General features: G+C 38.8%; 1 protein-coding gene across 3 annotated transcripts in view; it reads right to left on the bottom strand.

Moving 5' to 3' along the window:
- Positions 1-15,058, bottom strand: part of LRBA (LPS responsive beige-like anchor protein) — a gene marked incomplete at its 5' end in the record, with an annotated part of 423,662 nt that overhangs the window by 33,458 nt on the left and 375,146 nt on the right. For 2 of the 3 annotated variants that reach the window (XM_084266649.1, XM_084266650.1), the window contains 4 exons: positions 2,979-3,134; positions 6,607-6,669; positions 9,365-9,557; positions 12,837-12,926. In XM_084266649.1, the coding sequence (XP_084122775.1) occupies positions 2,979-3,134; positions 6,607-6,669; positions 9,365-9,557; positions 12,837-12,926 (502 nt within the window). The remainder of the gene's footprint in view (positions 1-2,978; positions 3,135-6,606; positions 6,670-9,364; positions 9,558-12,836; positions 12,927-15,058) is intronic. The other variant, XM_084266651.1, reaches the window with a different exon arrangement.

Genomic DNA, 15,058 nt, shown 5'->3' with positions numbered 1-15,058 from the left:
TAGGAATATCTACAAAAACTGGAGAGTTACTTAGCATATGAAGAAAACATGGAGTAAAATGATGCAATTTAAAGGAAACCTGTACATTGGATTTAAAACAAAATACTGTCAAAACTTATGTATAATTGTGGAATGAAGTACTATCACATGAGCCTTTTCCAACTGGAAGGGGCAGAACCCTAGAGGGTAAATTTATGGTGTAGACCTACCATGTATCAGAAAGGAGAGTAACTCAGGGACCAAGTCCTTCACTCATCTCTCTGAGTCTGTAATAATGTCCTACAGCAGTCACCCCTTCACACTGAGGCTTTAACTTGTGCCACAGGGTCACCTAACCATCTCAGATGGTGACCAGTCAACAGATTTGGTCAGAAAAAATCACTGACCTTCCCAGCTTGGAGCAGTGTAACACTCTGTGGACTACATCACCTCATTTTGGCAACACACAGAAGCATCTTACCAAGTGTATGTTTGTCCCTGAAGATTCAAGTTGTCAATTACACAGTTTAGATGTGAGAATAATTTAATTATGGAATATATTTTTCAGTTGTGCAGCCGTAGGTATTCAGCTTCCTGAGGTGATTCATACTTTTAGAACATTTATGCTATGAACATATCTGAGTTAGAGAGATCTCTCTTTCAATTATATTCTATGTTTATAGGTTCTGTTCTGGCAAACAAAGACTTTCCAAGTCTATTTGTTTGACAGTCTTTCATGTGGTCGTGCTGCCTTGTTAGTTTTACTTTGTTACTGTGCAGCTAAGGTTCAATCAATTCCATCAAAAACCAGAAATAAGCTTTTGCTCTTTTATATTAGTAAAGAAGAACATCATGAATGTCCTAGGAGTTCCTCAATTTTTGTGTTTGTTGCCTTTAACATGAGTTGTCCCCTTTATAGGGTAATATCAAACTTCAGCATGCACATGCTGATATCCCTTTTTTTACTAGTTAATGCTTTATCTGACAGCTGTGCTACGAATAATTAAAAGAAAAATAAGACTCAAGTCTCTGCACTACTGAATCTAAAATACTGCCTAGAAATCATTCCCACTGCATGCCTCTGCTATGCTAGCTGTGCTGAGAACCCATGATTTATGTTAAAAGTATTTCCTGTTAAAAAACCCCAAATGAACCCAAAATCCAATAGGAAAAAGGTTTCCTTTTTGTGTAAGTGCTAAAACATAACTGGATTCAACACTTGTGAACACTTGCCATTGCACATTACCGATCCCATCACCTTTTCCCCTTGCTGTTCTGCAGGTTTCAGTGTTTCACTACACTATTCTAATCTTCATTTGAAGCAAAATAAACAACATCTGAATGTGCTTGATTTAAACTAGAGATGCTACCCTGACAAACAGTAGAGACACACAAAAGACACAAATCTTCTCCAACTTTCTTTCACAGCTCCACAGTGAGGGTGACAGAGCACTGCAACAGGCTGTCCAGGGGGTGTGGAGTCTCCTTCCCTGGAGAGATTCCAGCCCCGTCTGGACACCAACCTGTGTGACCTGTCCTAGGGCCCCTGCTTTGGCAGGGGGTTGGACCCCATGGGCTCTGGAGGGCCCTTCCAACCGCTGTGATTCTGGGATTCTATGATTTTGGTTTAAACCAAACAAGATGCCCTGGTGTATCTGACTTACATACATGATGAAACTTAATGAGATATTTGTAGTTCAGATTGATACAGGATGAAGCTACCAAAATCATACAAGCTTCTTCCCTAAGCTTAAAGTAAAATACATCCTTCAACATAAACTATTAGTTCTTTATTCATATAAACCAAGAACATACACCAAATATTTATTACTGCTAGCTAACTTATCTGAAGATCTCCTTTAAATTCACAGTTCTACGTGAATTTATTTTCACCAGTGAGAAAATTTAACTAAGAAGGGTCTAACAAGATGTCTGTATAATGGATTGTAGGCAGTCAATAGAAAGCAAATGCAACTTCTTCATAGTTAAGACTTTAAAATTGCAAAAATGACAGATAGGTTAAAATATGCCATGAGAGCTACTCTTACCAGAATTTCATTAAAGACCCTCCCGTTTTGTTAACTATTTTGGTTTGCCAAGTGTGAAAAACACTATTAACTAATATATTTAAGAAATGATGACAAACATGTAGGATATTCCCTAGGGATTAATAACCTACTGGAAGGCTTGATGGCACACACACATTAAGCACACTGGGTCATTAATCCCGAAGAAGTACCTTGCAGTGAGGTCGCTCTTCCCATTATAAGATAATGAAAGGGAAAAAAATCATACCTATTATTTTTTTTCTTCTGGGGCTCCATGGCTTTTAAATTCCTGTAGCTCTTACACTGAAAGATTCTTTTCTATTTAGCATGACACACGCGTGACTTCAACGCTTTGGATACATGCCAGCTGACAGACTAATTTAACTGCTGCCCATTCTATATTGATCAGTTTATGTTACATGAAAGAATTCAGTGGCCCCAAATCAATTTTTCTATTATAGCACAGATTTCGAAGGCTTTCCTAAGTATTCTTTCACCAGATTTCAAGGTTTCACTTCTGTTCTTTGTGGTGCCTGCCAATATTCCCTCAAAAAAGAAATATTTGGTGGTAAAACCCAACCAGAATTAAATTCAAGTAAGCACTCTAAGAACAATTAATTCTCTAGGTATGCAAAGCTTCTCAAAAACTCATTTTACTTGTGGAAACCACAGTGTAAGAACAAGTGTGTCTGTCATATAGATTTGAAGTGCAATGCTATCGCTACACAAGAGCTCCTTGTCTTACATTTGCCATCATTCTACAAAAATGATGGCGTTCAATACACAGTAGCAGTACATGAGAAAAGATTTCACAAATATTATTAATAAGGGATTAAAAATGTACTCCACTCTCTCCCCCCCTATGCCTCATTCTTTCTTTATTTGAAACAGCAGGTAGACAATGATCAGAAAAATCTTTTAGGCTCTTCACAGATTTTATAAATACGTTACCTGAGTCAGTAGAATAAACTCGGAAACTCTTGTCCCAAAAGCCACAGACCAAGATGTAACGGTTATCAGAGGTGATGACAAAACACTGGGAGTGTACCTGAATGCTTTGGTCTAAGAGGTCGGTGATTTGCCTTCTGTGCATACTTGTATTGCTGGCTGAGCAAAAAGACAACACAAATCAAGATATTTTAGCATTTGCATTCACAAAACAAAAGGCCATTTCAGAAACTTCACTTCACACCAAAACTATTTCTCACTTCTGGTTCCTTGGGGGTTTTTTGTGGCAGGGACATTTTGTTTCTACTTTCACTATAAAATACTCATTAGACTTCTGGGAACCATGCTAATTCCTTGTAGTATATATTGCAAAATAGAAAAAATCCCTTCTTTAAGCCAAATGCAGCTGACAAATCTAAATGAAAGATTGCGGAAAAGCATGATAGATAAAAATATAGTCAGCTTCCTCACCCCCTTCATCTAGTACAGCAAATTAAAAATCAAGAAACAAATGAAGGGAATGTAATTATAAGACAGTTCATATGCATATATGCTCTATAGTGGCTCAAATGCAGCAGACAATGGACTTATTACTTCAAACACAAGTTGTATTTCATTGCAGGCACTGTAATTTAAAGAAAGAACAACTGCACCAAGTGTTTCACACTTTCTTGAGCATCACACAAAAATTAATCAGCTTATCTCCCCAATCTCCTTTAGGGTTTTGAGAAAAACATTTACCCTGCTTTGGTCACCTGCTGGTTTATTTCCCGAGATCATCTTGCATTGTGAACCCAGGGGATGGACAGGAATAGATTAATGAAAAGATTTTTCATATTACATTTGTCCCTATGAATCGATTTCTGTGCATGTGTGTGTGTATATATATGTGTGTATAATATATACATATATATATATGCGTGTATAATATATACATATATATATAGAGGTTCCTACATATATATATATATGGGTTCCTACATATATATATATATGGGTTCCTACATATATATATATATGGGTTCCTACAGACATGTATCATAAAAATCCTAAACTGTAGGATGAAATGTCAACTTACTTTGTTCCCAAGGGAACCTGACTCCTGTCCCAGGCACATAAGTTCTCCTGGGTCTGGATTTGTCTGCTGACTGCTGGGAGCACTGTTACTTCCATTCCAGGCGGTCCCCTGGACCTCTCTCTGTCCTGGACTCGTGTTCTTTACTCTCTGTTTTTTGACTTCCCATTCTCATGGGCTGGCTTTCCCTAAGCCTTGGGCTTATTCCATTTACTCTATATCAAAGTCTTAATTTCTTTACACTTTTGCTATGTTTAAGAAGGTTGACACACTCTTGTCTATATGGTTAGCAAACAATTTAGCAAGGTATTGCCACTTGCTCTGCAGGTAAGACACAGCGGGGAGGTGACCGCTGTCAGGACCACTTAAAGGGTAGCAGCCATGTGTTATAAATGCACAGCAAAGTGTTCTGTATGACAAAATACTGGCAAATAAACCCATTTAAACACATCTAGTGTGGGTAAGACCTTCAAAAGACCTCAGCTCAAAAAGAGGTCTCGGACCTATGTCCTATCAGAGGTTGTTCTCAAACATCTTCCTGTGCAACTAGAAAATGAGGACAGCAGGAATCCCCCCTTATGACCAAGACAGCAAGAAGATTCTTGCTATAACCATAAAAGTGTAATTTTGTGGTCCTCTTAGGTGCCATTTCTAGGTAAATGTGTCTAGCCACAATTAAAAACCTTTAATGTTATCTACATAATTACTCGCTCGTACCCAATGATGCTACTTAACAGTGACAAAGAAACCCTAAAACCTTTTCAACTATGTCCAGTGTAATCACAAGGCTGGTTTGAGACCCACCATATGAGGAGAATATTAAACCATTTTTCAGAACTGTGAATATTAATTTTCAAGGTGTTTATACCAAAGAAGAGTCAAAGTGCTTTGTAAGTTAAAGACAAGCTGGAAAATGGCATTAGAACTTTAAAATTAGGAAAAATTAAAATGAAAAATAAATTATTTAATTCCTAATGTTCTTCACAATATAGAGAGGAATCATCAGATAGGGCCAATGTGATGTTTGTTTTGTTTTTTTTTTTTTTTGCTGTGATGCTTATTTATATCTTTAAGATCTACTTGATAGCAGGTTTTAAAGCAGAATATACATTTTCTGCTGCAAACATTTTTTGAATAAAATCTATTTGAGGAAAGAAAGGAGAGTTCCAGTGTATGTCCTCCCCATTATAAATTATAAACATTGTGTTATACAGGCAGGAATTGATTTTAAAAACTTTTGGAAGAACATTTTCATTTTATCAGCCCTATAAAGTGTTTTAAGGTGCCCACACTGTTTTCCATTTAATTCCCATAGATCTTACCTAGGAAAACAGCCACACAGCAACTGTATGTGCATGTGCAGGCCAACACAATGCAGTTCCTGCTGTGATAAACTTAGTAGTTTTGGAATTAATTCTCACTGGCTGACAGACCTGTCATTCTAACCTATCCAGGCAAGTTCGTCTGTGCTCTGAATCTTCCACGCTTCTAGAACTGACCACTTATTTTTTCCCTCACTTAAACCGTTATCCTGAAATGGAGAGTTTAAAAACCAAAGTGAAGTTTGAACTCTAATGGAATTGGGGGGTGAGGAATTCTGTCGTCATCGCTCCTGTGAACCATCCTAAAACCAGCTTGTATTTTGGGGTTAGCTTGGTTGAGTTTCATTTCTGATCCTTTCTAAGGTTCCACTTGCCATGCTACAGGCTCCTGAATTACAGTCCAAGTATGTGTTCCCCAAAGTTGAGTCTGTAATGAAAGAACTGACCAAACTCTACCCATGCTAATAGAAAAATGAGCTCTATTTGAACTAATAAACCTCTATAATAAAAAGTCATGAACAGAATCTATTACACTGAGTCATTAAATGAGAGAGACATTCCTCCACCCCTTTTTAATAAAAGAAAACCATACACAAATTTAACTAGTGATGCTGATCAGAAGATGCAATACCCTTGAAAAATGAGTACTAATATCTCAATACTAAAACGGAGCGGGCAATATATTTCAACTTTGAAACCGTTTTGCAATTACACATTAATCCCCTCAGCCTGAACAGCAGGTCTGTGAAGAAAGGATTGATCTCCTTTAATGATGAAACTCTGGCACCATGGTTTTATTTTTCACAACACGGTGCAGTTAAGAACCCCACTGTTATTATGAAAATTTCCTCAGCAAAGGAGCTCCATCACATTACCAGTGCACCAATTCATCATAACGTGCCTCGCTCCTGCTCATCAACAAGTCTGAGTGATGAAAAGATCCAATATTATCCTGACAGTACTTCATGCACATTCTCAATCACACATTATTACAGCATCCATATTAATTTTCACTGACACGCGTCCTAGGCCTGTTCAAATTAGGCAAACCAACGAGGGGGAGTTGATGAAATACCAGCATAGCCACAGCTCATTGCATTCCAATTTGCATGCAAATGGTTTATCAGGAAAATTCCATTCCCAGCAACCAGCAAGTGAAAAACAACCGTAATCTACACTTCAGGGCCACCATACAGAGCTTAATGAATCGCAAAGAGAGAAGGAAGTGACAGACCTATGAGAGGATCGATTTCCACTGGCAGCTGGTAAGGCTGGTCTTGTACAGCACCTTGATGAGCTGGAATTCAGGAAAGAAGATTTTAAAACTCTGCTTTTTTTTTTTTTTAATACATAAAAGCCACACACATTTTATAAATCAAAGCTACATCCTTGTATTTTTTTTTACCCACGTAAGATTCTTTTGCATCAACTGAATTAAAATAAATAAATAAATAAAATTCCAGGTGCTTTCATGGGCTGCTTATTAAACATTTATTTTAGATTAGTGCTATTCTGAATGTATGCCATCAGCAGCTCCGGTCCTGAGCCATAAGCTCTAGCAGATGCTTTACTGGCAACCTCTCCTGTCGCAACAAAACAAAATTAAGTGGTAAAGAGCACTGAAAACAAAATGTGACAACCATCTGCTGACTGTAGCAAATACTATTTTCCTCTTTACTTTTTAAGGCACTGCTTTGAACAAGTGAAGCACAAAGGACATTTTTTTTTTTTTAAAAAAAATCAGTTTATGATGCAAACAGGGAAATCTCATAGTCATCCAGTATTTAAGGGTTCATCCATCACCAAAAACCATTTATTTGCAAGTTTGCATAGAAGTTAATATATAATTCTGCCGACCTACATTTCATCTGGACACCTGGCATGCCGGTGAAATGTTTACCTCCTGAATTTTCCTTCAGTGTTCAAAAAAAAAGCCCTTTTCTTTTCTCTACAGCCTCACTAAAAACAAACAAGCAAGCAAGAAAAGTCCCCCCACACCCTTAAGCATCCCACAAGACATTCTTGGAAGTGGAACAAACAATGGCTGAATACTTACACCTATGATTTTTCTATCTACCATCCATAAGTTAACTGACATAAAACCTGCTATCGCTACCAGGGTTTCATAAGGAACTGGGAAGCCACAGTTCTGCTGCAGAAGAAAACATAAAATCCCCGTGACAAACGGAGGCACCCTGTTGGGTACCAGTGCCATTAGATGTCAGCAAAGCCACCAAACTCATACACAAAAGCGGGAATGAGATTTTTAATTACACATCAGCGACAACTGGTCACTTGGCAACCTAACATTTCTGTCATGATGCCTCGTTAGTAAAGACAATACTAAGGCCACAGCAGGAGATACGGAGTAGTCATGGTATCTCTCCTCCAATCCTAGCAGATCCCATTTTGGTATATAATTTTAAGGAAACAACAGCAAAGGCTAATCTCATGAGTCCATACCCAGGTATCTTAAGCACAGTACTCGATTAACAGCCCGTGCATGATCAGTGGGCTCACAAAGATGTGGGGTGAGGTAGATTTTGGTTGGGTTTTGATTGCTTGGCTGCTGGTTTTTTTGAACTGTAGGTTTTCTTGAGCACTTTGTAGAGGCAAGACAAGTATAAAATGCTTCTAAAAGAAAAAATAGTGACTCAAAAAAACACGGCTTACTGTTCTCTCTTGCAGAGGTGAGGGAAAAAAAAAACCCCAAAATCTTTTGTTCAACTCAAGGCAGTTGATTACTACACCCAACAAATGGTCACTTGCTCACATACCACCATTTTACAAGAAAATCAAAATCACCTCCTACCACATTAGAACCTCCTCTTTTCCCATGACTTTTGTACGTATTTGGTAAAAGCTTTGAAAATTATATGCCCAAGGTCACACATCCCAGGTATGAGAGGATATTGCCATCCTCCTTCCAAAATAAACATTGAGACCTGTAAACAGTTCTCTCTCACAACTTGTTATCTAGACATGTCTTCCTTCCCCTCTTCCTTCCCACCTTTCTTTTTTGTGTTTCTTGAGTGGGTGAAATACAACATAGATGTTCCCATTTGTACAATGTTGAGAGGCGATTTGTAAGAATTAGAAAAAAGTGTGGGAGTCATCTGGCTTCTTTCAAAATGCAAGCAAGGACCATGGGTCCAGATTTCTTAGTAGGAATTCCAATGATGTGAGTATTACTCCGGTGCAAACATCTTCTATTTAAGTTATTTGAGTACAAGCTCTTTTTTCTCCCCTCTCCTGAAAAGCCTTTGACCAGATTTACTGCATAGCACTGAAATAAACTATTTTTCATTGCTTGGGCCTGAGACTGTTACAGTCAGGGAAAGGAGGATAAGGGAGAACATTAGAATTGAAAACAGAATTACTGTGTTCTCAAAACTAACCCATTTTTAAAGGATAATTATTTTGATGGGTTGCTATACAAATGGACAAGTGGTTTTCCTTTCATACAGACAAATACATAGGCACCTAATTACTTTGTGATGTTTAAGTTACAGATGATACAGACTTCTCACGTATTTTTATCTTCTAATTCTCATTAAGTGCCTTTAACATTGGAATATGGGTTCTTAAAATAGCAGAAAATTCTTTAGAGCAAGTTCTACATGCCCCAAAACTTGTCTTTGACATGAAACAGTTCAGGCTTCCACCCAAAAAAAATCAAGAGGAAGAGTGTGACTTTATTAGGATCAAATAATGAAATACTGGCTTTGTCTTCTTGCACGGTGCCTGATGGCCTGGAAAGCAATATATTGTTGTTACAAACCCTTTGTGTTACACATCTTCTTACACAACAGTTGGGATTACCTTTTTAAGGAGAAACTAAGGCCACATGCAAAGAGCATGCTGCGTCAACAAACTGCACTTGCTCTTCACACTTCAAATTTCAAGCAGTTGTGCAGCAAATTTGGAAAGAGACAACCGAAGTGCTGCTTGATGGCAGTGGTTTCTTGGGCTGCTTGCTTTAATTTACTCACCAGGAAGACTGTGCCACTTGTTTACAGCAAATAGCCTGTTTGCGGTAACCGTGATCACAGCAGGGGTGGCCAGACCCGGCTGGGTGTTGGCAGCTACGTGGGTGACAGGGGAGTTGGATGGGAACTTTAGAACCATGATAACGTCCTGTTGAGCTTGGTCTGTGAACATCAACGGGCTCTGCAGGAGGAGATACTGTTGAGTGCACACAACAAGAACCCAAATACACAGGAAAACAAAACACGGGGAGGAGAAAAGAAGACAGGACAAGAGAAGGAAGATTGGATTAAAACACTCAAGATCTGATAGCGGCTGCCATGAAAAGCAAATGCATTAACAGTGGTGAGGCTGGTGGAAACAACCATTTTAGGTAGGAGAAACCTTCATGCACACTACCAAGTGCCTTGTTAAACACAGGGTGTCCATATACAAACTTCGCCACAGATCACAGCAGATTAAACTCAAAGTTTCCAAACACCTATCTCTGCCAAAACAATTCTCCTTCGTATCAGCAGAGCTATTATGTCAAGGGAAGCAATGCCAAACTGGGAGGGAGGGAAAAAAAAAAAAAAAGAAAGGAAAAAAAGAAGTGAGCAAAAGAAATTCCTGCTCCCAGAGATTGTCTCGAGTTGCATAAATTGGCAGCCTGCAATTCTTTACAAGCCAGATGAGAACATGAAAGCACATTAAAATAAACAGATACACACATACACGAGATATATGTTCTGTATATATTTCTGGTGTACAAAAATGTGATTTATGAATGCAAAGTAGAAGACTTCACTGCAAATGTGTTTCAAAGGACAAACATAATTAAATGCAGTTGTAAAGAATATAAAGTGGACGTGATTACAGACACTATCCTGCCTCGTCTCTACAAAGACTAAAGAGAGGGAATGAACCCAGACTCTCATTTTCAACATTGTAGTTTTAGGGGTTTTTTCCTTTTGTAAGTTGAAAAGATTAATAACTTTTCAACTGAGCTCTCCAGCAACACTGCAAATGCTGAAGCGAAACAGTGAGGACCTTCGATCCGGCTATCAAGGCTAAGGATGAAAAGCAAAACTTGGGTTTGTGACTGTGTAAGACCTCCACTGAGATGCAGCGGTACAACCATCCTAGTCACCAGTAGCCACCCAGCTCTAGTATTTGTAATTTTCTAATAACTGAATTAGACCACTAATGAAGTGTTCTTGGCTATTTTCCACCTGCAGTATTTCATTACATATATGTGTATGTAAGTGCATACATTTAATGTATATTTATACAGAACTAATAAAAACATTAAATGCATTTGCATTTTTATTATCACTCCTTTTTAAAAAGTTATTAAGAGTACTTAGAAAAACATATTGCTCTATGAATTCCTATTTACAGTCTTTGCATAAAGGTGTAAATAAAAGCAACTAATAAGCTACCCAGACACCCTTCTGAGCAAGTGGCTAAAAGCCAATCAATATTATGAGTTAATCCTCCCTGGATGCTCATTCAATTAAAGGTGTCAGTAATGCCTCATCTGATGTGGCCTCAATTAAATCCAGCTATCTGACGGTTGAAAACACAAGGGGATACAGCAACAGCAGCAAAACCAGACAAATAGGCAGCCTTCGTGTGACTGCTAATTACTACACCTGGTGTATATTATGGTTTGTGCACTTAACTCAGCACGTGGTAGCTTTCGGCTCGGCCGCGTTCATGCATACATAGGCGCGCACAGGCACACGCGCGTGCATGAAGGCAGAGAGCTCAGTAAATAACACAACTCACAATAACTCAGAATTGTTGACAGGAAAAACATCGCTGCTGTGGTTCAGCTCCAGAAATAAGCCCTTTTAAAACCACCCAATATAGCGCTATCCTAAAATCCTGTATTGATAACCACAGAACTGGGCGAAGCAAGGGGAGAGCTAAGGGGGTTTTTTCCTCAGCTCAAAAGCCTCACAGGAGTTAGAAACAATTAACTTCCTAGAATTTGACTTCTTCTATTACATACTAAATCTTTACTAATTCAACGTCGTGAAAAATATTATGACAAAACCACACATACTGCTTCCTGGCATCATATGTATTTATGTAACAATGGGTCTGACAATCATGTCAACAATCAACTTCTCAAGTTCCTCCTCTTCCTGAAACAAAGCCCTTTAAATTAGGGCAAGCGCCCAGTGCGTGGCACCATGACAGACGGACACCCATATGGTGCGTAGCTGCATGATGAGAGCACTTGGGCTCCTCAACAGAGAGGAAGACCCTATTAAAGGGGGGTTCTGAAAGAATGAGAGCTCCACAGGGTTGCACACGCAGGTCTGAAGCCCTGGGACACCCCCTGGGAGGTTCAATGAGCCAACGGATCACAAATCAGCTCTGTCCATCCAGCACATGGAATCCCAGGGCAGGAGCATGTCTGCGGCACAGCGTATGTTCTGCCTGCAGAAAGGGTGGTGGGGATGGAGGGGACTGTCTGCTGAGCAGGTCTCATGTGCAATGCATGACATACTTGAGAAGGGTCAGGAGCTCAGTCTGCCATGGAAGTCCACATTTCGTAGACTTCAGCATCAGGTTTGTTAGCTACTTTGGAAACATTACAGATTTTTTTGTGTGATTGTTCTGAAACCTATTGCACTTCAGAAACGTTTTTCATCTTAAGCCTGCTTGACCTCAGTCTGGTTGAGTATGTCTTACAGAACATACCAGAAGAAAATGTCTTCTTATTTTAGTATTTCAGTGTAAAATGTCCAGCTTAACAATAAGAGAATGCAACCTTTTGAAAATCTTCTGAATTAGCAGGCCATTTGCCCCACTTGTCAGGGTATCACTTAACATGCTTAGTTCTGGATCTGTGACAACACAAATGATGGTTTAGACCCAAGGACTGCACACAATACGATATGGAAAGTAATCAGTAATAAAATAATAGTTTGTATAATAAAATTATATTAGATGCAAGTAGAGGTAAAAGGGAAAGCATGTTAATGCTTGCTGCCTGGATTTTATCACCCTAGCTTTACTGCAAAACACATTTAGTCACATCCTTTGCTATGTAAGTTTCAGCTCATGAATTCCCAGTAATCCTGGTTTTAGGGGAAAACCTATGCCTGGGGGAAACGACAAGGAAGTTCCACCTCCTAAATCCATGCTTCTCGGGGAATCTGCCAAAGATTAACTAAATTGTCTCCATGATGACTGGCTCTCACCTGTACAGGTATGGTATTAAGAAAAATCAACTGATGAAGTGTTCTTAGATTACACTGACAAAAGAGGTCTGTACTAGGAATCAATACAATCCTTTCAGCAATAAATAAAAGGCTAGTTAAGCACCGCGCGCGCTCAGTCCTACAGAACCGTAACTCATCTGCTGTTTTTAATAACAGGATTCCACAGCCTCAGAAAAGCAAAGCAAAGCAGCCAGTTTGGTGACTTTTAAGATGCAAAAGGAAGCAAATAAAATAGCAGGTTGCTAAGAGTGGTACTTACCACCTGCATGGCAGAACTTCTCGGAGGATGTGGTTCTATGAGCAGTTGGGAAGGGGTCTGTCCAAAGCTTCGTATTTGAGCTTCAACAGCCTGGAAAAGGCACCGGCAGGTTTGCATGTTAAGAGGTGCTAATTACAGGCAATAGAACCATAACTGTCACCTGAAAATGTCATTCCACACTTCTGGCTTGTTTCATGTTGAAAATCAACCCCGTGTGTTCACTGTGGGGCTAAGTGCTTGGCACTGGTACTGAGAATGAGGTAATCATTTTAGTACCGCGGATGCTATTTCCATGAGAAACTCTGCAAAACCTCATCCTGCTCAATGATATTAAACAGAAACAAGCTATTATAATCAGAAACCTTCTTTATTGGCTCCATTTTACCTTTCTAACACTGCCTTATCCTGATTGTATCAGGACTCAGAAAGAAAAGTTCATTTTTTGAACGTTTCTATAGGTATTAAGAGTATTCTACTTTCTAGTTAAACTCCACTGCTTCATTTCACAGCAATAACCTCAACAAAAGCAACACCAAGCTTCTTATGTTCATCTTCATTCAAAAAGAGGAAACATCTTGAGGATGCATTAAACCACCAACAGCAAATCTAATACTAAATAGAGCTAGAGGGGAACGTGAAGATATAATGCAAGGAGTTGTTTTTTGAAAAGGTTCTCTGAACTTCAGTGACATGCTTTACCACTTCTTTCATGGTCTATGAAAATACCGCCTCATGCATAGCAATTTCTGGAAAATAATTCTTCTGAAAGGTGTGAACTCATACCTCTTGCCTAGGCACATCCAACTAGGTTTCCATGTCACCTCTTATGGGCTTGAAGATAAAATCAAGCAGCCAAAATTCAACAAGTTATTTCTTGCCAGCCAGACCCCTGCACTATCCACAGAACAGGCTCATACTACAGAGGATTGCAAATCATTCAGAGTAGATGGAGTCACCTTCACTGTAAAGTAAAATTTGAATTGGGTGCTCAAATACTAAAACATAAAACTACCAGACACTTTTTGGCTATTAGAACACCATGTTTTCCTCTCAGAGATCCTTCTTTTTCATTGTTCAACACCCCTTGAGGCTCCTTACACTTTAACTTTCCTGTTTGATTTTTTTGAGGCAATGGAAGAATACTTAGAGTGATCTTATTGTTACAAACAACACTACCCTTTTTAGATAATAATAAAGACTATTATCAGGGGACACAGTGGTCTTCTGTTACAGAAATAACGAAACCAAAAGTAGAATGAGCCCTTAAGATCACCAAAAGAAAATCATCCTGTGATAGGAACCATGCCATCCCAAACACTTGACCTTATTACATGTGGCAAGGTTTTTGAAACATCTAAACTCACCAGAACAGGAGTTGCAGTTACACTACGAAGAGACCCTAACACCCTTGCCTACTCTGGGTAGCACTTCAATCTTCAAAGTACTGGTGAATAAGTAAATTTATCTAAAAAGCTGGCTGAAACCTGACATACAAATGCTGTGATTCGACAAGTACTTTTTTAAGGAACAGCAACAGCAGATTGACAAAACACCGCAGCTCAGTAAGACCATCAGAGTCCCTGTCCTAGTCATGAGACATATAAAAATTCAAATCTGGGCTTTTGTGACTCATGATATCAAGGCAATCAGAAGGGCATAGAATTTGAGGTGCCTTAAGACATGAGGCAGCTCTACCCTCTCCATAAAAAGCTGTTAGTTTCACATTCAAAATGTTTGCATACATTACTTACAGATTTAGTGGAATATTTTTATTAGTAAATAGGAATTCTGCACTGCATTGAGGGTACCACCAGATGAACATGGGATATGCAGAACGTAGCCAGTCCTGGATGTCAGTGATTAGGCACGTCTTAAAATATTTGGGGCAAAAGTATAGGATCTACTATTTATTTCCTATAAAGTATACACCCAATGCATTATCAAAAATGAATAAAATATTTTTGAAGTTCCCATGAATTTCTTTTAGATAAAGCTGAAAATAGAATGGGTAAGATGAGGAAATAATAAGCTTCAGATTTGGTAACTGCCTTGTATATTGATTTATGATCAGTATAGAAACTCCCATTCCTAAATGGTTCAGCACTTAAAGAGAGTCAGAATTTTGTCTTACCCATGAAATCTGGTATGTCCTTCAATTTCCAATGCTAACTCTACAAACCATACTCCCTTACATAGTGCTAGCACAGAAAAAAAAGGGAAAA

Source organism: Gallinula chloropus, assembly GCF_964237585.1.
Source record: "Gallinula chloropus genome assembly, chromosome: 7".
Lineage (NCBI taxonomy): Eukaryota > Metazoa > Chordata > Aves > Gruiformes > Rallidae > Gallinula > Gallinula chloropus.
The sequence above is the reverse complement of the archived record's forward strand: the minus strand, read 5'-3'. Positions and strand labels throughout refer to the sequence as shown.